Here is a 25513-nt window from a genome sequence, read left to right on the forward strand (position 1 = left end):
CAGCCGGCCCCTGGACGTGCACCCTGCTGGTCCCTCGCCCCGTTCAGCTGGCATCCTTCAGTCAGCACAAGCCTCCAAGTGAGAAGAAACTCCGTTTGCTGTGACATTTGGCTGTTGCTTGCCCCCGGGAGGGAGAAGCAGGTTGTTTCCAGCGGGCATCTTTCCCAAGTCTCTGCGACCGGCTCCCACTAGACCCCAGCCTCTGTCTCCTCATCTCCAGTACACGCGAGGTTAGAGGGTCACGGGGCACGCCTGTGCACCGAGACTGGGTCCTCTCCTGCAGGCGCAGGGCAGGAGGAACTTGCTGCCACGAAGTCACTCTCATGTCACCCAAATTTTACTAAACTTAGCGGGGAAAACAAATCCTTCGTCAAGAGTGAAGCTTTAAAATGTTTTTCCAGATGTAAATTTTCTGTTGTTAAAAGGCAAAAGCAGTTCTGCTGTCGGCCAAATAACACAGGATTCTCAGTGCAGCGGAATGGTAATCAAATGCCTTCACACCAGTGCTGTCTCAGCCATCTCACTAATGTGTGTTCACACTTGTCACAGTGTAAGCCGCGGTTAGATTTATGATCAAGTAAACAGGCGCAGTCCTACATTCTGAAACCAGCCATGTCCGTATGTGCATTTGCTTCAAACGGGAATCCTGAGTTGTTTCAGAAGTCAGTCCTTTCCTGTCTACTTGGGATGTTTTGATGGTTTGCCAGGTTTTGGTGAATGGGTGAGTTATACCATGTGGAGAGCGGGCCCAGGTGGAAACAGTTAGAAATGCTCAACGGACATTCTCCCTCCCTGTGTCCACTCCCTCCTCTGCCTCTGCACCCAGAGGCCTAGGAACGATTTTAAGAATTTGCCCACTTGGCTCCCTACTTATCTAGGTGTACACACACACACATAAACATACACACACACACACCCCACAAAGACACACACATAGACACCCACATGCACAGACACACACACAGACACCCCACAGGCTCACACACAGACACACACACACACTCACAGCCCAGCAAACATCAGGGAAGACTATGCTAAACAGACAGATGTACCAGATGATGGAACTTCACCCTTTAAGATACTAAACAATGTTCTCTTTTTAAGCATTTCTTATGGAAATCTTTCTGAAACGTACTGTATACTTTCCTGTTTTCTTAAGCAGAATTGAGTATATTCAAGGTAATTTGGTTTTGCTATAATGTAATAGTTTCTGCCTTTCTGCTCTCAGGCTCCTGTATGTCCGCTGCCCCCTCCTATAATTTGTGTGCAAGTAGGAACATTTGCCTATACCGAGCACGCCAGCCTGGGGCACGCTTCAGGCTGCGGGGTGGTTCGTGTCTGTTCTGGGGTGCAGGCCCTAGACGTCCGCCTCCGGTCAGGTAACCTGGCTGGTCCATCAGAACCCTCTCCCCGAGGACAGGAGTGAGCCCCGTCATCAGGGTGGCAGGGGGCTCCCACGGCGGTTCCCCGAGAGCGGCGACAGCTGGACAGGGCTGTGCAGGCAGCGCCCTCGGGCACGTGAGCGCAGGAGAGGCTAGAGGAGTCGCTCCCTTGGCTTTCCCGAGGCTTCCTCGCCTGACCTAACCTGGGAAGTGGCCTCTCGGGCGGCAGGCAGCTCCCTTGGGCAGCTCTTGCCAGGACCAGGCTCCGAGTGGGGGACCGCACAGGGCATGGGGGCTGGTGGAGGGGCGTCCCCCAGGCTGAGTGCGGGGCCAGACCCGGTCACCGCGGGAACCGAAGGGCAGAGAAGGGGCCGGGGAGGCCGTTGCTGCCCCTTGGGTGACCAGGGCTGTGGGATCTCCAGGAGCGGCCCCTTCCCCCCGACACTGGGCAGCTTTCAGAAGGTGAGCTGGTGAGGTGGGGGCCGATATCCTGCTGACCACAGCTGACCGAGGAATCGGGGCCTGCCCCGTGGGTCTGGGGGAGGAACGGGCCTGGGTTTGGGCATCTGAGCGGCAGGAGGACGTCTCTCCCAGGGAGGGCCTGAAGTTTGCGTTTCAATCAAAGTAGGTCCTTAGAGACTGTGCTCCAGGGCCGCACCCCACCTCCTTCCAGCCGATTTGTATCTCTAGTAACTTCCGAAGAGGCTGAGTCCTGCCCCCGCTCCAGACCAGCTCCGTTCAGTCCCTGGACTGATGTTTGTTTGTGACTCAGGTGTGATTTGAGTTCTTGGAAGCCAGAGCACATGGCACTTTGGGGAAGAATCAGTATGTAGAGAATTCCTATTGACAAGGGAGTGGCCCTGTCTGGCGGGGGAGCAGGAGGTAGCAGGAAGGCCCGTGCGGGCCTGGGAGACTCACCAGGCTGACAGGGAGGTGGGGGGGTTCCAGCCTCTGAACTGACCTGCAGCACATGGCCCTCGGCTCTCGGCTCTCGCTCTCGGGCAGGACAGATGGCTTCTCTTCGGGTCCTCATTTACTGCAGACTTAGAGGATTCACTGCTTTATTTTCAGTTGCCTTGGGAAAGTATCTATGATTAGCCATTCAGAGGAGTCTCAGACAGTAATCATTGTTCCTTTAAAAATCAATTATGCAATTTTAACCTCTTTGGCTTTTAACTGTTATTTGTGGCCTTGCATTTCCTCTCCAAACAAATAAACCTTATGGCATTTCCTCAGGAAATGTTACATCTAAAAATAGAATTAAGTATTTTTTAAACTAAAAGTTTTCTGTCTTTATATAAAAGCATGTTGCACCAAAATTTAAAGGGGAAATCAGATACCAATGATAGCTATGTTTGGAATGACTGAATGAGCACAGTTCCGGGATTTTGATGCAGGATGCCCTAATGGTTTCTATTTAAATTTTAAAAAATCATCAGTACAAGTAAAATGTATTTCCTAGGATGAACTTCTTTTCTGAGTATAAAATGGCATATGGACCAGCTCTGTCCTCTCCACAAGGGCCCCCCATTCCCTATGCAGCGCCAGGAGTGCGGGGGAAGGGGGACCAGGGAAGGGGGAAGCCCCTGAGAAATTCCCCATGCCCCACGGAAGATCCTAAAAAGCAGCATTTAAGGTGCATGTTTCAGAATTTGATGGGATGGAACTTATGTCAGACCAAACTTGGCAGTGCCTCCTGTGGTAACAATGACAGCCGTCACTCACAGGCATTAGATAGGGTTCCCCTCGTGGGCACAGGTGTCAGGTGTACCTGTTACAGACATGGGCACTTCCTCAGATGCTTCCGCTCTGTGACAACGTGGGGACCAACAGATCCTCCCCAACAGGAACTCTTCTCTGTGCTGGGGATTCGCCCGTACCTCCTGTGTTTCACAAAGATAACCACATCCCCGGACATATGCCGGGTGCCTTCACAGTGGACACCTCAGTGCTAGCCTGTGAAGGTGTCCAGTGCACCTGTCTTATTAGATGTATTAAATTTCCCAAACCTCTCTTCCACTTCAGGATCTGGAATCCCTTGACACCTACATACAGAGCACACTCTCTGCCCTCTACCCACCTTTTGAGGCCACGGCAGCCACGGTGCTCTGGCAGCTGTTCAGCGTGGCCGAGAAGCTCTACGGTGGGGACGGGCTGCGCTGCCTCATGGACTTCCTCATCCCAGCCAAGAGGGCCCTGCAGCACCTGCGGCGGGAGGCCTGTGTGAGTACCTCCTCGGGGATGGAGCCCGTGGGAGGCCCGCCCGTTCACTTTTGACTAGGGAGAAGAGACAGGCAGTGTTTTAATCTGGTAGCTGGAAAATATCTAATCTGAGCTGTAGGGATTTAAGATCCAGGGGAATATGCTGGTGAAGGAAGCAAAGGAGGATATGCTTCTGTGCATTTCAGACTAATCCAGGGGTTAAGCGGACATCATTCAAGTAAGCATTTGTTGTTTTCTTTCTGAAAGAAAGCAGGGTATTATTTAAAAATAAAAATAAATTGTAGTCTCAGCCATTTTTTTTTGTAGCGTTTAAACACATAACTGGGGAAACCGTCCCATTTTCCTCTATTCCATTGGGTCCTTTGGGCACTGGCTCAGCTTATTCCCTTTGGCTTCTGGCTCCACCTTTTCCTGGTTCCAAATAATTGGTGAAATAAGGCATATGCCCCAGAAACAGGGCTTCTCAACCTGCCAGTGAGCATGGAGCCCACTGTCTGCAGACTTCTCTCTGGTGCCCCAGGGAACTCTCACTCCAGTCTATATACGAAGGGACTAAGTCCCCCTCCTGAGTAGTCATCTCAGAACGTACGGGAGCAGTTCCAGTATATACAGACAGACCCTGCTGAATGAATCTCTCATGTGTTTAGTTTATTTGGAGGATATTTTTATTGTAGGTTATTTCTGAGGCAGTGTTAAAACTAATGACAGCCACGTTGCAGGTATGTTGCAGTGAACTGCAGAGATTCATGGCTAGATCTTAAAAAGTAAGATCTTTATTAATCATCACCTTTTACTACTCCAGTCATATTGAATTAGGGCTCTTTGAAAAACTACCACTGGGCTACTTCGATTTATTAAACTCTTTGAATGTCTTTTAACTGAGTGTGGTAGAGAAATGACCATGGATATCCTAGATTTAATTCTTTGTTTGCAGTAGTCTGCCTAGAGGATATTTCCTTCATGATTATGTACCTTTTGCACATCTAAAGGGTGTTGATTGATAGGGAAGAAGCAGAGAAATTTGCCTGTCAGGAGATAAAAGCAGCACACAGAGCCAAGCTGCTTTAAGGTGGATCTGAAAACACTTGCTCCCTTTCAAAGGCATGTCTTGAAAAGCTATTCTGAACTAATGTTTTGCCTTTTCTTCTAATTTTCTTTTTCCTTCCATTTTAACAAGTCATCACCCTTCCCACTTCCAAATTGCTTATCTTCTGAAAAAGCCATATGAATAATATTACTCTTTAATATGGATGCATATTTATAAGTATTTAAAAAGCATAAAATGAAATTTAGGGACAGCCTTACTGTTTTCATATTTATATTGCTTTTTACTTTTTAATTAAGAAATTAAAATTTGATCATCTATATGACATAGGAGAAAATGAACTTATCTTGACAACTGTGAATATAAAAATATTTTAGTTAATGTAAATTCAATGCAGTTTTTATTCATTTACCAAGTATCATCGAAGTATGTGGCTTGGAGATCATTATTAATCATATTAATTTCAAGATAAGTTTCTATGTTAACATAAGAGTTCGATGACCACCATTTTCCCATCCCTCTGTAGAAACCAGAAATGCTTAAAATCACTCACTGACTTATTTGTAACTTTGTTTCATCACAGTTTGTGTCAAAAAAATGCTTGGAGAAGTTTAAAGAAAAGTAATCAGAAAGATATAAAACAGAATGTTTCTGCAAGGGGGGAAAGCAGGGGCAAGGGATTAGAACTTAAAAAATGAAATCAAATGGAAATCAGAAAAGGAGAAGGGAATAAACAAGATAAAAACATGGAAATAAAAAGTACAACATATATAATAACAGGTTGAAAATGGCAGGCCAGCAAAATTCTAACCGAGGATAATGGATGTAGCGATGTTCATAACAAACTAAATATAGTAAAAGGCAAATGCATTGATAGGGCTAAAGAGGACCATTCGATAATAGTACTGCTAACAACCAGGAAGCTATAACAATCCGTAAACTCCTAACAACATAGCCTGAAAATGCTTGAAGCATAAACTGAGGGAATTACAAGTGGGAGATTTCACCTCCCTTCAAAGCAAACAGGAAAAGCAGGCCACTTACATATTACTTAAGATAAACATCTGAACACGATATCTCTCTCTGCTAATGGGCATGCGTGGAGTGCTGAGCCCAACAATTTTAGAATACATATAGTTCCCAAGCACAAATGGAACCTTCTCCAAACTCAACCAATATTTGATAAAATTCTAGCCAAGTTTTACCATTAGAAGATATACATTTATCTCAAGAACGTATACAATTAGAGAATATTAAAGAACATACATTCTTAAGCATTCATATACATTTACCAAATTTGACCAGAATTGACCATTAGCAATAACGTGTTAACAAATACCAAAGAATTGATATCTTAAGACCACAAAGCAATAAAACTAGAAATCAAGTTTTTAAAAGACACCCTTCTATTTGGAAATTTGTAAATGTACTCCTAACAGAGAACCACAAAGGAAACTGGCAAAACAGTTAGAGCTGATGAACAGGTGAGCCCTATTTCCATTTAGGATGTAGAAGTGTATGAAAGACCTTTGCTCTTGCCAAAACAACAAGAAATTCTGATACAAACCAAACAAGTACACCTTCCTCTAAAGCCGTCCAAGAGCTGTGGATACACAAAGAGCTAAAAGAACTTAACCGTGGAGTGACAATGCCTTCCTAAGTGAGCAAAGAGCAGAAGACACTTCCACCCCTGGGGCCAGTCACCGAGGTTTCAGGGAGGATGGATGAGGAGCTGCCAGAGGAAGACCATCTCTGCTCAGACTAGCAGGAACCGGACTTCAGAAACCTCAGGGCTGGAATATCAGATTGGAATCTGGAGGAGCCTCGAATGGAACGATAATACTCTCTACTAATCCTAGAAATTCTCTAACAGAATAAGTGGAGACTGAGGGGTGGGAACAGAAAGCAAAATATATCAAAATCTTAAAATCACACAGTTTCAAAGTGTTGTGATTTCCAACTCTCATGGTCTCATGGTCTCACAGTCTTGAAATTTTTGTCTCATAGTTTTAACATGTCCCAGTTCAGAAGTCCAGCAGCGGTTGGTACCAGGCCTCCCTGGATGGAGAGTTGTGAACCCAACCATTGGAGCACTTGAAACAGTTGGTAAACCGAAATTTATGAAAGTTGAACCGAGCCTCAACCAATGTAAATTTTATAAGCTATTCTTGGTGGCCAAGAGAGTCGGGGGCTGAGCTGAAAAGTGAAGAGATATCTCACTGGACTCCTGGAGAGTTTAAAGCCACAACCCACACCAAGCTTGCTCTGTTTCTAAGTGCTTTAAACTGATAAACGCTTCATCCTAGCTGCCTAACAGGGTAAAGAGCATTTCCTCTTTGTGAAAAATTATCTGCTTTAGGCAAAAGCTCAGGCATAAAATTTAAAAATTACAAAACATGCAAAGGCACCAGATTATCAACCCATAAAAAGGAGAAAAAATTGTCAATAGAAAGAGACTCACAGACTACCCAGGTTTGGAATTATAAGGCCGACTTTTTAAAAACTATGATAAACATATTAAATAATCTACAAGTAAATATGGATGAAGTGGATGAAGAATTTCAGGAACGATTTGCAAACTGTAAAATGAGAACAAAATGGAAATCTTAGAACTAAAAATACTGTATCTGCTATAAAAAAAAAAACAACTTACTGGATGGGACTAATGCAGACTGGATGCAGCAAAAGATAGGATACATGATTTGAAGACATGCCAGAAGAAATGAAGCAGACGGAAGCACAGAGAGGAGAGAGAGGAGGGGAAAAGGTGAGCAAGCTTCAGTAACTTGTGGGAGTGTCAAGTCAGACATATGTGCAATCGGATTCCCAGAAGGGGAGGAGTGAGAAAATAGGGCTGAAAAAAATATTTAAAGAAATATTGTTGGATAATGTAACAATTTCTTAAAAAACACAGATCTAACACATAGATCCAGGAAGCTCATCAAACCCGGAGCAGGATAAATACCAACAGAACAACACTTAGACACATTGTAATTAAATGCTGAAAACCCATCATAAAGGGGAAATCTTAACATACAGGGGCAGCAATAAGAATGATGGTGGCTTTTTATCGGAAGCATTGGACTTCAGAAGACAATGGAAAAATATCTTTAAAAAGTTAAAGGAAGAAAAGTCAACCTAAAATTCTATATACAGCAAAAAATATCTTTCAACAGGAAGATAAAATAATGACATTTCCAGATAAATAAAAGAGTAGACTAGCACAGATGCTATGCCAGAAATGCTAAAGGGAGGTCTAGAGTCTGAAGGGATCTGGTACCAGGTAGAAGCTCAGATCGACAGAAGAATGAAGAGCGCAAAGAAAGGCTAAATTTGTAAGTGTGAATTTCTTTTAAAGATTAGTGACCACTTAAAGCAATATATTGTGGGATTTATAATAAATGTAGCAATAAGACATATGACAACAAAAGCACAAACTGTGGAAGGGAGTAAATCGAATTATAGCATCTAGCATGATAGCTTTATAACGCTAAAATTATACATTTGAAATTATAGCTTTAGCATTTCTTGCATAGCATCTGTGCTAGTCTACTCTTTTATTTATCTGGAAATGTCATTACTTTACCTTACTGCTGTAAGGTTGTTACATTGTTTTAAAATAATATATTGCTTTAAGATAGACTGTGGTAAGTTAAAGATGCATATTGTAATATTGAGAGCAACCACTAAAAATAAGACAGATAGGTATAACTAAAAATTCAATAGAGGAAATAAATGGAATCTAAAAAATAGAAGAGGAGATAAAAGGAAGAACAAAGGAACAAAGATAGGGCAAATAGAAATCTTATGCCAAGATGATAGATTTAATCCAGCCATGTCAATAATTATATTAAATGTCATTAAGTGAATTTAACATTCCAAGTAAAATACAGAGATTGTCAGACTGGAAAAAAGGCAGGACCAACTAAACGCTGGTTATAAGAATTGCCCTTTAGATGCAAAGACAATCCAAAGACTGAAAGTAAAAGAATCAAAACAGATATACCATGTGGTCTGAGAAACGCAAAGCAAATGACAAGACACAAGTTTTTGCTTACTAATGAGCAGAAAAAGAGACAGGTTAGTATTCAGAGCAGAGAGAGTTCAGTACGATAGACAAGGTGATGCTCTTCTCATTGTGGTGAAAATTGTAATGACCCCTCTGGAAAGCAGTTGTTTTAATATGTATGCAGAATCTTTAAACTGTCATGCACAGTTTGACTCAGAAAGTTTAGCCACAGCAAGTGATCTAAAATGCAAGTCCAGGTTCATTCCCAATAATACGTGTTGCAATGTTACTTATAATAGTAAAAAACAGGTATACATATTAGGAGGAAGGTTAAATCAATAATGTATAAATATACACAGATTAAAATGTTTTAAAGAAATGTTTTTAAATGAGGTAATGATTGTGATATAATATTAAGCCAAAAAGAGGTTGTAAGTTTGTTTTATATCTGTGTTTTTTAACGTACATTTTAAAAACAAGCACAAGGGACTTCCCTGGTGGCGCAGTGGTTAAGAATCCGCCTGCCAATGCAGGGGACACGGGTTCGATCCCTGGTCTGGGAAGATCCCACATGCCGCGGAGCAACTAAGCCTGTGCACCACAACTACTGAGCCTGCGCTCTAGAGCCTGTGAGCCACAACTACTGAGCCCACGTGCCACAACTACTGAAGCCCACGTGCCTAGAGCCCATGCTCCGCAACAAGAGAAGCCACCGCAACGAGAAGTCTGCGCACCGCAACTAGAGAAGGCCCACACGCAGCAAGGAAGACCCAACGCAGCCAAAAATAAATAAATAAATAAATTTATAAAAACTAACTAAATAAATAAAAACAAGCACAAGAGGCCATGCAGTGACTTAGCATGTTGTGCTGTTGAAGGCCTGTGAGTGTGGGTACAGGGCAGTTCTGCTTGTTCTTCTTTCTTCACTTTGGAAACATCCCCTAATTAGCAAAATAGAAAGGAAACCTTAAAAAGTTGGAGATAAGAGGTGATGTTCTAGTCTATGGCAGCTTTCACTGACTGCTCAGGACCCGGGTGTGTAATTCTCAGCCCTGGCTGAAACATACAGACACTGACGAGGCAGCAAGTTGCGTGTGGCAGCCAGACTCCATGCACAGAGCTCAGGCCAAGGGCACGTTGAAGAAAACCTAGTCACCATCTGGGAAGCTGGTCAGTCTTCCTGAAATATGAACAAATATGTTCAGGTGCTTCTGGTGCCTGGTAATATGTCGTTGAGCGGACCACCTGGGGACCATCCTCTGCCACAGGGTCGGGGAGACAGGACCCCAACAGGCAGATAGTTGGGACAGTGTTCCATGGACACACGCAGAGGGAAGCTTGTCCCTCTGTGCCCAGTCAGGCCCAGGAAGGTCGCCTGCCCCCTTGCCCAGGACAGCCTGGACAGTGGATGGTCTGCACGGGGCAACAGTATGTGAAGTTGTCAAGGACCCAGGGAAGCTCAGCTGTAGTTTTCACATTTAATCCACAGCCAAGTCCCTGTTCTGGCTTTTCCAAGGGACCAGAAAAGTTTTGTTTTGTTTTGTTTTTAGTCACCCAAGCGGGAAAGGAATGCTGAGATTTTTGGGATATTGTTAATAACTGATGTGATGCGTCTATGATGATTGAAAACCTGCTATGATCTTGTGACATGCAGGTTCCTGAACCGCTTTGTGAAAGCTCATTATAAAGAAAGACTCTGTACTTGTTTTTAGCAGCTGAACTGTAGCTCTTAAACAGTGAAGCCCACCCACCTCCTTTTGAATAAAAAAGCTTTGGTTCTAACACCTCTTCCTTGAAACACCTCAAACAACCTTTTTTTGTTTTGTTTTGGGGTTTTTTTTTGGTTTTTTTTTTTTTTTGGCTGCACCGCCCGGCTTGTGGGATCTTAGTTCCCTAATCAGGGACTGAACCCGGGCCCTTGGCAGTGAGAGCATGGAGCCCTAACCACTGGACCGCCAGGGAATTCCCTCAAACAACCATTTAGAGAAGGTGTTGAAATGAGAGAAAGAAAGCTCCTTTTCAACCTGGAGTTTTCTCAGAACTGGAACTATTCAGAACATGACTATATTTATAGCATCTGTTGAATTTGGATTCCAGAGGAGTAGAAAGATTTAACAATCAAAACTGTAGAGAGTTTGCCTTCCAGAACTGTGGTGGATACGTGTCCGCTAACGGTGAGTGCAAAAAAATTACTGTCTGTTAAATGTTTTTTTAAAATCTCGCAGTAACTAAGGCAAGAATAGGACCACAATTCATAGAAAGAGCAAAAGTACATGAGAATTTACAGAAAACAAGCATCAGAAAACTGTTGGCTTCACAATCACGTGATGTGAATTAAAACAACAATATTCCACAGCATACGTGTTAATTTAGGAAACAGTTTCTTGATGTAAAGCCTTACGCTGCTAATCAGCGGGCACGGTGATACCTTACTGTGATACCCTACTGCTGACAGTATGTCTCTTGATGACAAATTGGTCATATTGTCAAGAATCATAAAAGACATTCATAGCCTTTGATCCTGTAATCCTAATCCCGGAAAATGATAATTTAAAAGAAGAAGAATATCATGAAAATGATATCATGAACATGTTCCTTGCATTTTTAATTTACAATAGAAATCCATAGAAGCACTGTCGATTCTGACAATAGAGGATCCTTAAGTAGCCATCAGGATGGCAACTGAGTAACAGAAGTGCTCGCTTAGGGTGACTGCTGACAAGAATACCAAATTCTGTCTACATTACTATTGCAGTTTAAATAACTAATAATAATAAACAGTGGATAAGGGCACAGAAAAGTTAAAAGTCTCTAGAGGTATATTAGGATGAGATTCTTTCTTCTTTTTCATTTTCTGTATTATTTAATTAGGGTATGTGCAGTAAGTCAGTGCTGGAGTAGGGAAAGCTGCAAAAAAAATGCTGGAACTAAACCCAAACAGTAGAATGCGATCCCGTTTCAGAACCTGTATCTGCAGCTCTGGCATGTGGGCGTCCCACCGCTGTTCCCTAACAGCCTGACACCCTCATGCCCCACGGAGACACTGGCTCATCCATCCTGAAGTCGAAACCTTTTTTCTAGAGCAAGTTCTTCTCAAAGAGGTGGTTAAGGACTCACCCCATAATCGACAGCTTGGTTGCAAACTCCAGTGACCCCTTCAAATAAGTAGAAAGGACGGCTGCTGTGGGTGGGAGCTTGCGTGACGTGGGTGCCCTAGATCAGTGCCCTCTCACCGTGGTCCCCACCCTGCAGTTCCAGAGGCCGTGCTCTGCCTGCGGGCTGCCCGTGGGTGCCGTGAGCTTTGACCAAGGGCTGCAGGGGCGAGAGGGTGAAAGCCCAGCCCCTGCCCAGGTGGGGCCGACCCCTGGGAGTGGCTCAGCCCACAACCCCTGGGGTTGAGACTGTGCCTGGGGTGGCTCCCCGTCCCCAGCTGTCCACCTCCCCCAGCCACCCAGGAAGAGCTGTACAAACGCGTTTCTAACTGCCCTGTCTTCAGTCCTGATCCCTTGGGTGTTCTGAGGTGCTGGGGGGCCCGGTCGCCCACCCTCCTGCTGGACAGAGACCAGGGGCTCTGACAGGTTCCACGTCAGCCGCTGATCTCCCTCCATCCCTCTCGTCCCAGGCCAGGTACGCGGGCCTCCTCTTCCTGCACGAAGGGTGGCCGCTCTGCGTCCACGAGAAGGTGGTGGTGCAGCTGGCGCCCCTGCGCGGAGTCAGGCTCAGGCCTGGGGACTTCTACCTGCAGATCACTGCGGCGGCGGGGAGGCAGCCCGCCAGGCTGGTCTTGAAACGCCTCTCCCGGCTTGGGCAAGGCTCGGAGGAAGTCGCTGTCCCTGAGACCATGTACGGCTGTGTCTTCACGGGACAGTTCCTGGAACTGCTGAACGGGGAGCAGAGCAGTGTCCCCTTGCAAAACTGCTTGCTGACCTCGGGCTCGGCGGTCTACCGCACCCCCTGGAACAACGTCACAGACCCTGTCTTTGTCGCCACCACCGGAACCAACCTGCCCAGCCGCCCCAGCCGTCCTGGGCCTCAGCAGCCGCCACCCGGCAGCGCCTCGGAGGCTGCAGCCTCGGCACCAACCGTGGCCAGCCCCGCTCCCCAGGGAGGCACGCCTTCCAAGCACACCCCAACGCTGCCCCACTGCGCTGGGCATCCCAGCAGTGACCAGCCCCGCCGCCTTCCTTCCCCAGGAAGGGCTGAGTGCGAAAGCCCCAGGACCCTGTCCGGGAGTCCCAGTGGAGGCCTCACGGGGGTTGGCCCCTCAGAGCAGGACCCCTGGGAGTGTCCTGAGAGCCCTGAAGGACCAGGAGGGAGGCTGGACCCCATGGACAACAAGGACGGCTCCAAGGCCCTCGCCTGCCACGCAGAGGGGGGCAGCCCGAGCTCCAGGAGGCGGCCGCCCAGGGCCCCAGCCAGTGTGGAGGCCAGACGCTGGTTCAGGAAGTCCTACGTGGAGGCCCTGCAGAACCCTATGCCCCTGGGCTCCAGCTGTGGGGAATCCATCGGGGACGAGGCGTGGGGCTCCCAGACCCACGGCCGCAGGGCGCGGGGGGCCGGGGCAGCAGTCAGCCTTACCCAGAAAGAGATCCCTGGCCCTGGGGGAGACCCCCAGGAGATCCCGAGTCAGGAGAGTGGTCCAGGAGCTGCAGGGAGGACCCTTCCCAGGAGGTCTCGATCCTGGGATAGGTCCCTCAGAAGCGCCCGAGGTGGCACCCGGCGGGCCTCCCAGCACTTAGCCAGCACCAGGCCCGAGGGTCTCCTGGGAGGACAAGCGGTGGGGACCAGAACCACAGGCTCCAGCTGTCCAGGCACGGTGGAGAGTCCCAGCTGCACAGGAGAGGAAGGTAAATGTCCACCCCCGCTGCCCCCACCCTCCCCTCCCCTAACACTCCCCTCCCCGGCACTCCACTCCCCCACTCTCCTCCCCCCACACTCCCCTCCCCCACACTCCCCTCCCCCGCACTCCACTCCCCCCACTCTCCTCCCCCACATTCCCCTCCCACACTCCCCTCCCCCACACTCCCCTCCCCCATACTCCCCTCTCCCCACCCTCCCCTCCCCTAACACTCCCCTCCCCCGCACTCCACTCCCCCCACTCTCCTCCCCCACATTCCCCTCCCACACTCCCCTCCCCCAACACTCCCCTGCCCCCAACACTCCCCTCCCCCATACTCCCCTCTCCCCACCCTCTCCTCCCCCCACCCTCCCCTCCCCTAACACTCCCCTCCCCACACTCCCTCCCCCAACACTCCCCTCCCCCACACTCCCCTCCCCCCACTCTCCTCCTCCCCACTCCCCTCCCCACACTCCCCTCCCCACACTCCCCTCCCCCAACACTCCCCTCCCCCACCCTCCCCTCCCCCCACTCTCCTCCTCCCCACTCCCCTCCCCACACTCCCCTCCCCACACTCCCCTCCCCACACTCCCTTCCCCCCAACACTCCCCTCCCCCAACACTCCCCTCCCCCACCCTCTCCTCCCCCCACCCTCTCCTCCCCACACACTCCCTCCCCCCCACCCTCCCCTCCTCCTCCTCCTCCCCTCTCCCACCTGTGACAATTGGTCTGGTCACTTGATTCAGTAGAAGCCTGTCTCCATGTCCATATCAACTGTTGAAAATGTTTACATGTATTCATTTCCGGGGCTGCCACAGCAAAGTACCACAGACTTCGTGGCTCCGAACAACAGAAAATTATCCTCACGTTTCTGGTCCTAAAGTCCAAGATCAAGGTGTCCCAGGGTCCCACTCCCTCCAGAGGCTCCAGGGGAGGGTCCTTCCTGCCTCTTCTGGCTACTGGAGCCCCAGGCGTCCCTTGGCCAAATTCACTGCCCTTCACCCTGTGTCTCACTGTGTCTCCAGCCTCCCTCTCCTTTCTCTTGTAAAGACACCTATCATTCAATTTAGGGCCCACCCTAAACTTCACTAGTTCACTTCTGCAAAGAGCCTTTTCCAAATAAGGTCACATTTGTGTGAGAGTGAAGCCTCCCTCTCTGAGGTGTTGTGTGAGGGTGAAGCCCCCCTCTCTGAGGTGTTGTGTGAGGGTGAAACCCCCCCTCTCTGAGGTGAATCTGGAGGGAAGGCCCCATTCTCTTCTGTGACAAGTGACTCGAGGACCCACTCTCTGAGGAGATGTGTGAGGGTGAAGCCTTTCTCATTGAAGTGGTGTGTTTGGACGAGGACCCCCTCCCAGAGTTGATGCTGGAGGATGAGGCCCCCTCTCAGAGGTGATACGTGAGTGGAGATCCCCTTTCTCAAGAGGTGTGTGAGGCGAGGAAGCTCTCTCTGAGGCACGTATACGGCCAGACCCCCACACTGAGGAGATGCGTGAGGGTGATGCCTCCCTCTGTGGAGAGCTGTGTGAGGCAACGACCGCCTCTCTGAGGTGATGCTTGAGGTCGAGGCGCCTCTCACTGAGGGGATGTGTGAGGGTGATGCCTCCCTCTGTGGACAGCTGTGTGAGGCAAGGACCGCCTCTCTGAGGTGATGCTTGAGGTCGAGGCGCCTCTCACTGAGGGGATGCGTGAGGGTGATGCCTCCCTCTGTGGAGAGCTGTGTGAGGCAACGACCGCCTCTCTGAGGTGATGCTTGAGGTCGAGGCGCCTCTCACTGAGGGGATGTGTGAGGGTGATGCCTCCCTCTGTGGACAGCTGTGTGAGGCAAGGACCGCCTCTCTGAGGTGATGCTTGAGGTCGAGGCGCCTCTCACTGAGGGGATGTGTGAGGGTGAAGCCTCCTCCCTGAGTTGATGTATGAAGCAAGGACCCTTTCTCTGAGGGGACGAGTGAAAGCGAGGCCCCCTTCTGACGTGATGGGTGAGGGAGAGGGTGGCGCGCAGCGTGGAGGGTGAGGACTCCCCCTCTGAGGTGACGTGTGAGATCGAGGCCTCATTCTCTGGGGTGATGCAGCACGTTGAGGTCACGATCCATGACATTATTCAGTATAAACTGTTTCTCCCTTGGGTGTTTTCTGGTTGTCAGGATCCGAGAACCTGTTTATTTATGTGATTTATTCATTACTCCTCAGGAAAAGCCTGACCTGCAGATGTGCTCACTGACCTTTCCCACCAGAAATGGGACAAGTTCACAGGTCTCCTGTTTTCTCCTTGCATTTGTAGCTGCCTTCAAAGCAGAGAAGTGCGTTATCTTTGACCAGGTCTCTTTCCTTTGTGCAGCTGACGTGTGTGCAGAGGGCAGCAGCTTCCGAGGAAGCAGCCCCATCCGGTGTTCAGACCTGCTTGCTGAGCCGCTGTGCCCCGAGGGTGAAGGGTGGACACCTGGCCCAGGAGACCTGCCCAGCCAGGCGCCCAGGCAGGAGCTGGAAATCGACCAGGAGCTACTGCAGTCCGGGGTGGTCACCCTCCCAGGTGAGCACGGCCGTCTTGCTGACAAAATACCGCGGGCCAGCAGCTCATGAACAACTGAGCTTTACTTCTCACAGTCCTGGGGGCTGGATGTCCACGCTCAAGGTGCAGCATGGTGGGTGCTGGTGAGGCCCCTCCTAGTTCATAGTCAGCACCTTTTCACCGTGTCCGCACGTGGCAGGTGGGCCAGGGGTCTCTCTTTTATAAGGGCATTAAGCCCATTCATGTGGGCTCCACCCTCAGGACCAAAGCCCCTCCCAAAGGTCTCACTTCCAAATTCCATCAAATCAGGCATTAAGATTTCAACATCTGAATTCGGGTGGTTACGAACAGTCAGAGCATGGCGATGGCCCTCACCCTCCCAGGTGAGCTTGGCTGTCATCCGCCCAGGTGAACACCAGGCTCTGCCCTCCCAACAGATCTCACATCTAAGCCAATAACTCAAATAGTGTTTGCAGGTCCTGGCTCCATACTCCTCGAGCTTGAAGCCGCGGGTGTCCCTAGGGGGGGCTACCCCCTTTCACGATGGCCCCTTGTTAGTTCACAGCCTCCTGGGACCTTCCTGGGCGGAATCTGAAATTGCCCACATACTCACAGAGGGCAGAGAGAGACTGAAGAAAGAGGCCACACTCCACATTGGCAGGTGGCAGGTAACTTATATACCAGGCTTGTATAGGGCGGCCTCAAGATTTCCACCCCGCCCGCCAGAATCTTAAAGTTTACCTGGAGGCCTTAACTGGGCTCAGTCACGTTACTCTCCGGTCGGTCTCAATGCCACACCATTATCTCAAAGGTGCGTCTTTAGGCAGGTTCTGGGAGCGAGGAGGGCAGAGGAGCACAGGGGACTGGGTCCAGCTCGGGGGTCAACTAGCGGTCACATCCTCTCAATGACCTCCTCCAACACCTCTGTTTCTGCAGGAACCCGAGACCGTCAGGGAAGAGCGGTGGTGCAGGTCTGTACAAGGGGCCCACTCTGGTCCAGCGAACACATGTCCAGTGCTGAGCTAACCCGTCTGCTGAAGTACCTCCACACCATCCCCAGGTGGGACTGAGCCCGCCTCCAGTTTTCAGACCCTTTGAGGATAAACCCCACTGAGGTGTAATCTCGGGTGGCTCCTGGGCTCTGCTGTCTGGCACGTCACTGCTGCAGGTCCCGTCTCCCACCTCCCCCTCTTTCCGGGCCCTCCTGCCCGGGCTCTCACGTGCCGTCCCCCACACACCCCTTCCCTCCCGTGCGCCTGGACCCCTCTCCTCCGAATGCAGGCCTGAATTCTGCATTGCTCTTCATTGCTCAATACTTGCTTTAAGCATTATTTATCTCATGTTTTCTGCTCCACCTCTTTCTAAAAAAGATTTGAAGTGACCTTGATTAAAGACACGAGCTGATACAAACAGAATGTTTAGTATAACCAGGTGAAGAAATCATACAAATAGGAGGTACCTGGTACCAGAAAGCAGAGAAGACTGACTGCTAACTAGGCCTTGTGTCATCGCTGGGCCTCCGGGCAGCCAGCAGCATACGTGCCAGGAGGAAAGTGCACCAGCCCCTCCAGAGCCGCATCTTTCTGGTGTGGAATTCCAGGGGACCTTGCCTCCTGCGCCCTACACAAGGAAGCAGACAGACATGCTTGGGTGACCCTCTCCAGGGCTCTCCATGGACCAAGGACAGAGATGGGGGCGGACGGAGAACCAGAGTCAAGGACGGTTAAAGCGCATTGTTTGGGGCCCCTCACTCCCATCAGGTGCAGACAGGCTTCGGGCTCCCTCACGGCCATCAGACCAAGAGCCTCCACGGTGCTGGGTGGACGTAGCCCCAGGGCTCAGTCCTAAGGTCAACGACCCAGGTTCGAATCCCGGCCCCGAATCCCAGCCCTGCCCTTGGCTGGACTCGGTAGTGTGCCGTGGTGAAGGGATGTCTCATGGGTGTGCTAGAGGGGCTAGAAATAATCTCTGTGCAGTCCCTAGGGTGAAGTCACGTGACCTCATGTGAGAGCATGCTGGGTGACTCACCGCCACGTGTGAGCGTGTGTGGGAACACACTACCTGGTGTGCCCTCGCGTGACATGGGAGCGTTCCCTGGTACAGGATCACCTGTGACCTCATGCTCGTTTGTGGAGTATTGACTTTCTGTTGAAATTTTTTCTAAGTAGCACGGATACAGTCAGTGTGGGAACACATAGGCAGGAAAGGACTTAAAAGTACTGCATTCCCCCAGGCTCCTTCGCAGAGCAAGGCTCCCAGTTATTTGCAGGGCCTACTTTTACTTCCCTGAGCCTAGGATTTCAAACTTATCTTACAGCACAGATTTCAAAATATAATGAAACGACTCTGAAAAAAATTAGTTTCATCCTTGCACTAGTTCATACTCTATACGCCTCAGGTAAACACCTTCAAAGCCCTAGAATAATGACATTTTCTGTTTACCAGAAGCTTTCCTTTGACCACTGCAGGGAGGTCCTAATTGACCAGGGCCCCCCACTGCTGTGGAGTCTGTGGGACCGGGGCTGAGCTGGATGTCCAGACCCCTGCTTCTTCCACTTTGCTGCAGGCGGTGCAGACAGCCCGCCGCTGCTCACCGGCTCATGAAGACCTGGGAGAAAAATGTTTCTGAAGACTTAGAGGAACTTGTTCTGGAGCCCGAAGGTGTGGCTGGTTATTCCCGCACAAGGGCTGTAGCTGTGAGCGTCCTGATAGAGAGCGGCACCGGGAGAAGCCACATGCCTTCAGCTCTTGGAAAGAGGCACCTGAGATGCCGCATCTTTGGGAGGAGCGCCCGGGAGAGTCTCATCATCGGTTCCCGCAGGCGTGTTACAAGGAGCCCCGCGTTCCTATGAGTTTGCCTCGTGAAAGGACTGCCATCAAACTCTTAGATACACAGAACCTTAAACTCGGAAAGGATCTTGGCTGTCATCCATGCACCCTCCTGCCCCATACAGGAATCCACCCATCCATCCTGCCATCCACACTTACCTGGGAATACAAAAGGGAACAGCAGAAGTTCCTGCCCTGATGGAGACACACACGTGAACCCGAATTATCGCAGCTCCCAGGGTGAGACAAGCCCACAGTGCCGAAAGGGACTTCCCAGACATACTGTGCCCTGGAGGAGGGAGAGGGTTTGCAGACAAGAGGGGGAGCAAGGGCACACACAAGGCCTGGAGCAGTCGGGCGCTTTCTGAGGACAGAAGACGCTGTGAAGACAGCAGGCCCCCCCCCGGGCCGAAGACCATGGCGTGTGGCAGGCCGAGCGGCCGGCAGCTTCAGGAAGACAGTTCTGAGGTTTCTGCAGAAATGCAGACCCAGACATCCAGGGCAGGTCTGCACAGCGGCCTGGGGTGGACCAGGGACCCCAAGGGGCCAGACTGGGGGCCTGGAGGCCGCCGGCCGGTGGGAGTGAGGGCGAAGCAGAGGAGTCAAGGGGTCCAGAGCAGGGGCAGGCAGAAGAGGAGCGGATCTGGTCTGGGGTTCCAGTTGGCACCAATGTGGATGCAGGAAAGAGCAAAGGGATCCATCTCAGCCGCTCAGGACCAGGGTCCAGCAGCCGTCTGACCCCGGGAACAGCCCCCAGCAAGGGCGGGGCTGTGCTGCCAGCTGCCAGGTGGGTGACGTCGTAGAGGAGCGCCTGTGAGTCACTGAGCACGACCGCCCCTGTGGTCCTGGTGAGGCCACTTGCTGGGCTCTGGGGCCGCGATTGATTTGGCAGATGATGGGAAACCCCAGGGCCGGGGGCGCCAGGGAAGGGAGGCCCACGACAACAGAGCGAGATCCAGCCGTCCCTGCTGGAGGCCGCCGGCCTGACCGGCAGGGTGGACACGAGACCCTCCGAGGAAATGGAGCATCTCGCCCAGCTCGTGGCAGCACTGACCAGGACCCGTGTGGCCAAGCAGGTGGGCACCGAGAAGTCCCTGAGCAGAGACATAGCGTCCACCTGCCTGCTCCCACCTGGGCCTCGAGGAGCAGGCAGCACCGGGCGCATCAGCTTGGGCTCCACAGCCCCACTTCTGTCCTCGTACCTGGCCTCCCCCAAGAAACACCCTTTAAAATGTTCTTTAGCAGTTGTACCCCAAATTGAGCACACCTGACTGGGGGGCGAACGGGAACATGGCACTAAAACCGTGCAGCTCTGCCAGCTTTGTGTAAGCAGGCATCGGTCCCGGGCTCAGTGCGGCTGCGTGTGCATCTAGAGACCAGCGTCCAGACAGCCAGCTGAGTTAGAATACTCGCTGACCCTGGAAGCTACAGTGGAAGGCGGTTCCCAGGGACACTGAAAGTTCTGAAGAATGAATATACCGACTTGTCCCGGCCTGTTATTCTTTCCTGTTGAATCTGGAACTGAAGCTTCTGATCACACTCACAATACAGACAACGGGGTTTTCAAAAGCACGTGGCGAGATTTTTAGTTTCAGGGGATGCTCTGCAGTCCTGCATCGACCCAAACAGACAAACTAGTCCAAAGACTCCCAGGAGCCTCTGGCTCCTGGGTGAAGGCCCTGCTTCACTCTCCCAGAGCTGCAGCTGGGTGGGTGTCGGTGGGCAGGAGAGAGAAAGCAGACCTCCCCACCACTGGTCCACCACAGTGAGTCCCGGTTGCCCCACCTCCAACTGAGGTGCAGCTGATTCCTCAGGAAGCGGAAGGTCGATGTGTGTCAAGTCAAGAGTCCCGAACTCGTAGAGCCAAGAGCATCTGGGTGGGGACGCGTCTCATGGAGAGACAGGGAAACTCGTTCTGGACGAGATTTAACACCTCCTGTCTTTCTTTCTCCAGGAAGGAGGTGCGGGAGCTGGGGCTGGTCATCCTGGTGGACGCGCGCAAGAGCCTGGCCGCCCCCGCCCTCTCCCGGGCCCTGGCAGCCCTGCAGGTGAGCAGGTGGGTTCTGTCCTGGGGCTCTGTGCTTCTCCAGGCGCAGGGGGTCAGCAGCCGCCACCTCCCTCGTGTGAATCTGGAGACGTGGGGAGGGGCCTGAGCTTAGAGGTGGAAGGAGCAAAGCAAGTTCCTGCTCCTGCCCCCTCCCAGTCTCGCTGCAGACCTTCAAGTCCAGCTGGCCAGGGTCAGCCGTGCAGACGTTCTGGTTTGTGCTCTGACTCAGCAGGAACGGTGATGACGTCCCTTCACAGCGTATCCGTGTCTACTGTCCGACTAAATCCGGGTGCAGGGTAGTTAGTCACCCTCCCAGACAGGAATGGAGGCCTGCAGGGGTGGCCGCCACTCACTGTGGGTTGTGGGCCCTGGACCTTGGGTGGCCAGGAGTCCTGGAGCCCTCTGGGATGGGGTCAAGGCCGGTGGTCTAGCGGTGGCCTCAGGAAGCCCCAAGCCTGGATTCCAGGTCATGAGTAGAATCCAGGGAGTCCCTGGAACAGGGAGAGAGGCACCACTGGATGTTTCAGGGACCCAGGGCCAGACAGGAGCCTGAGAACATTCAGTCTCCCTCAGATGTGTGTACACAGGGCTCCTGTGTGCCAAGCGCTGTGCTGGGGTCCGGGCTCTCAGAGGCACCTGGAAGCCTCCACTGGCTCCCTGAGCTAAAACCGTTTCCTCTGTTCCATCTCTAACGGTGCAGCACTGGCCACTGTTCTCACCCAGGCGCCTACATTTTAGGGACGCCAAACAGAAATTCTTTTAAGGAAAGATTTAGTGACTGAGGTTGGAGCAAGTCTGATCAGCTGGAGGGCAGGGTCTGGGGAAAGGAAAGAGGGGCCCAGCAGACAGGCTCTGCGCGGGGCGGGGGCCAGGGGAGGCCAGGCCGGAGAGGCTTGGGGAGAGGATCCAAACTTCCAGGCGAGAGGAGAGGCGGGCACACCGTGCCATATGCCATGCCGCGAGCTGTACCGCGTGTGTGTTGTGTGCGGGACGGAGCAGAGCAGGGCCAGACAGCCAGGAAGACGCAGATGCACGTCTGCACACTCTGCGGGCGTTTCCTAAAGCGGGAGGACCGGGGCAGCTCTGCTCCTTTGGCATCCGATGGGAACGTGAATACCAGCAGCCATGAAGAGCCCATGGAAAATCAGGGGTCCAGCCTCAGGCAGAGATGAGTGAGCCCTTCTCAGAAAGTCTGCCGCGCTTCCCCACCCTAGCTGTTGACCTGAGTTCGGCAGGTCGGACCTGGCCACTTACCGGTTTCCCCAGCATTTCTTTTTGTTCAGACTTCCCTTAAATCCTGGGCCACCCGGGTCCCATGAGGGAGACAGGCCTGAGAGAGGTGGTCCCTGAACACCCACGCAAATCCCAGAGCAGAAGCTAGGAGCTGGGAAAACGTCAGCTACATCTGGGAGTTTTTATCACACGCGAATAGTCTAAGGAGCTTCATGATGGGGTTACGAGAGGAAATCGAATTCTTTTCCATGTCTGGACATAACTATTCCACAAAGCTGGCTTTCAGACTGCCCTGAGGGCCTTGCAGAGAAAGCTGGCCTGCAGACCCCTGCCCTGTTTTTGGCTCAGCTGACAGCAAGATTTCTGATCCAAATGAGAGGAATGGAAATGAGCTGGAATTTAAGGATCATGTGTCCATTTTCAATTTAAGTTTTGAGGGATGCATAAAAGTAGTTAAATATTTTTACAAAGGGCAAAAATTTCAGCTGTTCTTCATATCTACCTCAAGTAAGTATACTTCAAATTTGTTAAATTATTAAGGTTCAGATACCATAGAAAGCTTTCCATTTTGAAGAGGGAAGAGTGATTTTTTTCCCTTTTGGTGGAAGAAAACCCTGAGAATTTGCTCATCCCTACCCCACTCGCTGCAGGTAACTGTTACCTTCTTAACATGGTAATTGTCATAGATCATTAACTATTCTCTCTTATCTGAGAATTAACATTAATTCTCTTAGGAATAGTAACAAATCCTAATAGTAAAAATTCACTCAAATAGGAATATATAAGAAATGTAAAACACTTTTCCAAACTGTTTGTAGTTTTAATGCATGATAACTCAAAATTTTAGCTAAACTGAGTAAGAGAAATAGAATATGGCTCTAAAATAGGAAAACAAGATTGTTCTTTTCTATGGCTTTTCTATGGCTTATTCATTCAACAAATATTAACAAAGTGTCATCCACAAGAAGCCACTTAACAAAAATATAAGTATACAGGATGAACTTAAAACAGGTAAGATATCAGTTAGTCCTGAGGCCCATCCAGTAAATTCATTTCAAAATAGGGGATTACAAAAAAGCCTAAAATTTGTTTATCACGATAAGAAAGTATTAAAAAGCAAAGCGTTAGGGAATATGAATGAAGAAACACTGGGCAAATAAAAGCATTTTATTGCTGAATGATCTGGCCTCAATATAATCTAGCAAACGGAAACAGGAGTTTGATTAAAGTCATAAACACTTTTTAAAAATAAGATTTTTTTCAACCAATAGAGTTGGAACAATTGGACATCTGTATGCAAAAGAAAAGAAAAAAAAGAAATCTTCAACACATACCTCATATGATATATAAAAATTAACTGAAAATGGATCTTAGACATACATGTAAAATCTAAAACTGCAAAACACCAGAAGAAAACATAGAAAATCTTCATGACCTTGGTTTAGTCAAATATTTCTTAGCTCTGACCCCAACAGCATAATCCATAAAAGAAAAAAATGATAAATTGAACTTCATCCAAATTTAAAACTTCTCCTCAAAAGACATTGTTACTAAAATGAAAATACAAAGCCAAGACTGTGATAAAATGTTTGCAAAACACATATCTGATAAAAGACTTGTATCCAGAATATATAAAGTCTCAGAACTCAATAGTAAGAAGAAAAAAGTCCAGTAAAATATGGGCAAAATATTTGAACAGACTTTACCAAAAAAAATTTATGAACGGGAAATAGGCACATAAAAATATGTTCAACATCTTTAGTCACTGGAGAAATGCAACTTAAAACCAAAATGAGATCACACATACAACTACAACCACAAACTTGACAAGAACAAGACCGTGGTGTTGCTGGTGGGATGCAGGACAGTGTAGCCACTCGGGAAGACTATTTGGTTGTCTCTCACAAGCTAAACATACACTTAACCATAGCACTCGGCAAACCAATGGCTGGATAGTTACACAAAAGAAATGAAAACACAGTGTTTATAGGCTTTGTTTATGATTGCCAGAAACTGGAAACAACACACATGTCCTTCATCTGCTGAGTGAACGACAAGACTGTGGTGCCTGCAGTCGAGGTAACATGATGAGCAGTGAGAGGCGTGAGCTCCTGACCTCCCAGCGCTGGGGATGCGTCTCAGGGCCGTGTGCTAAGTGAGAGAAGCCGATACTGCACTGCATGAGTCCGTTCATACGATATATGCAAAGGCAATTTACTGAGACAGAAAACAGATGGGTGATTGCCAGGGACTGCGGAGCCGGACTACAGAGGCACATGAAGAAATGTGCGGGATGCTAAACTGTCTTATATCTTGATTGTGGTGGTGGTTACATGACTATCAGTTATGTCAAAACTTAGAGAACTGTACACTAAAAAGGGTGAATTTATCCTATGTTAATTATAATCAATAAACCTGATTACCTTAAAATTCATAAGGGCAAATAATTTATATTCACAGTGAAGGCAACTACATTTTATGCATTTTAGGAACTTTTGGAACATATCAAAGTAGAACCAATAAAAATTGGACAATTTTATTAACTCAATGAAGTTAAAAATTAGAAGGCTAATCAGTATTTCTTATTTCAGAACACATCTCCTTCCTTAATTCATAGTATTTTGCTGCTGGTGGATAAAGAATCAGGATTTAGGCCTGACAAGGATGCAACAATTCAGGTAATGGTTTTAGACTGTAAGCACCAGACTGACTGATGACTCTGACAGATAGACCCTGAGTGATGCATAAAATTAAATATTAGGGCACCTAGATGAGATAACGTACAAAAGAATTTCTGTAAGATCTAATTGCTTCCATACAGGAGCCTGGAAACCTGTCTCCAATGCCTTGAATTCTTGCAGGACCTCTGCAGAGCATAACATCAGAAAACTTTTACAAATCTGGTTTTTCTTCTCCACCTCATTTGTTTTCTTTCCTTCTCTTCTTGCTTCTTTCTCTTTTATCTGAAAATGTCTTTACTTTGCCTTCATTCTTTTTTTTAAAATGTTCTCTCTTCCCCTCAGATTTCTTTTCTGTTTTTCTTTATTTATTTTTATTTACTTATTTTTGGCCATGCCACGTGGCTTGGGGGATCTTAGTTCCTGACCAGGAATCGAACCTGTGCCCCCTGCAGTGGAAGCACAGAGTCCTAACCACTGGACCGCCAGGGAATTCCCAGCCTTCATTCTTGAAGGATATTTTCACTAGATACAGAATTCTGGCTTGACAGTAGTTTTTTTGTTTGTTTGTTTTTTCCGCACTTTAAAGATGTTGTTCTGGTGTCTTCTGGCCTTCCTAGTTTCTGATGAAAAGTTCATAGTAAAAAAGTTCATCTGTAGGAAATGTGTCATTTTTCTCTGGCCACTTCTAAGATATTCTCCTTCTTTTTTAGCAAATTGACT

General features: G+C 49.2%; 1 protein-coding gene across 1 annotated transcript in view; it reads left to right on the forward strand.

Annotated features, from left to right (window-relative positions):
• Positions 1-25513, forward strand: part of PLEKHG4B (pleckstrin homology and RhoGEF domain containing G4B) — a 61888-nt gene that overhangs the window by 19440 nt on the left and 16935 nt on the right. Inside the window, 6 exon segments of the mRNA XM_061187610.1 lie at positions 3408-3605; positions 12282-13506; positions 15833-16024; positions 16940-17063; positions 20787-20880; positions 24704-24790. Of these exon segments, the coding sequence (XP_061043593.1) occupies positions 3408-3605; positions 12282-13506; positions 15833-16024; positions 16940-17063; positions 20787-20880; positions 24704-24790 (1920 nt within the window).

The sequence above is a fragment of the Eubalaena glacialis genome, chromosome 4 (assembly GCF_028564815.1).
Source record: "Eubalaena glacialis isolate mEubGla1 chromosome 4, mEubGla1.1.hap2.+ XY, whole genome shotgun sequence".
Classification (NCBI taxonomy): domain Eukaryota; kingdom Metazoa; phylum Chordata; class Mammalia; order Artiodactyla; family Balaenidae; genus Eubalaena; species Eubalaena glacialis.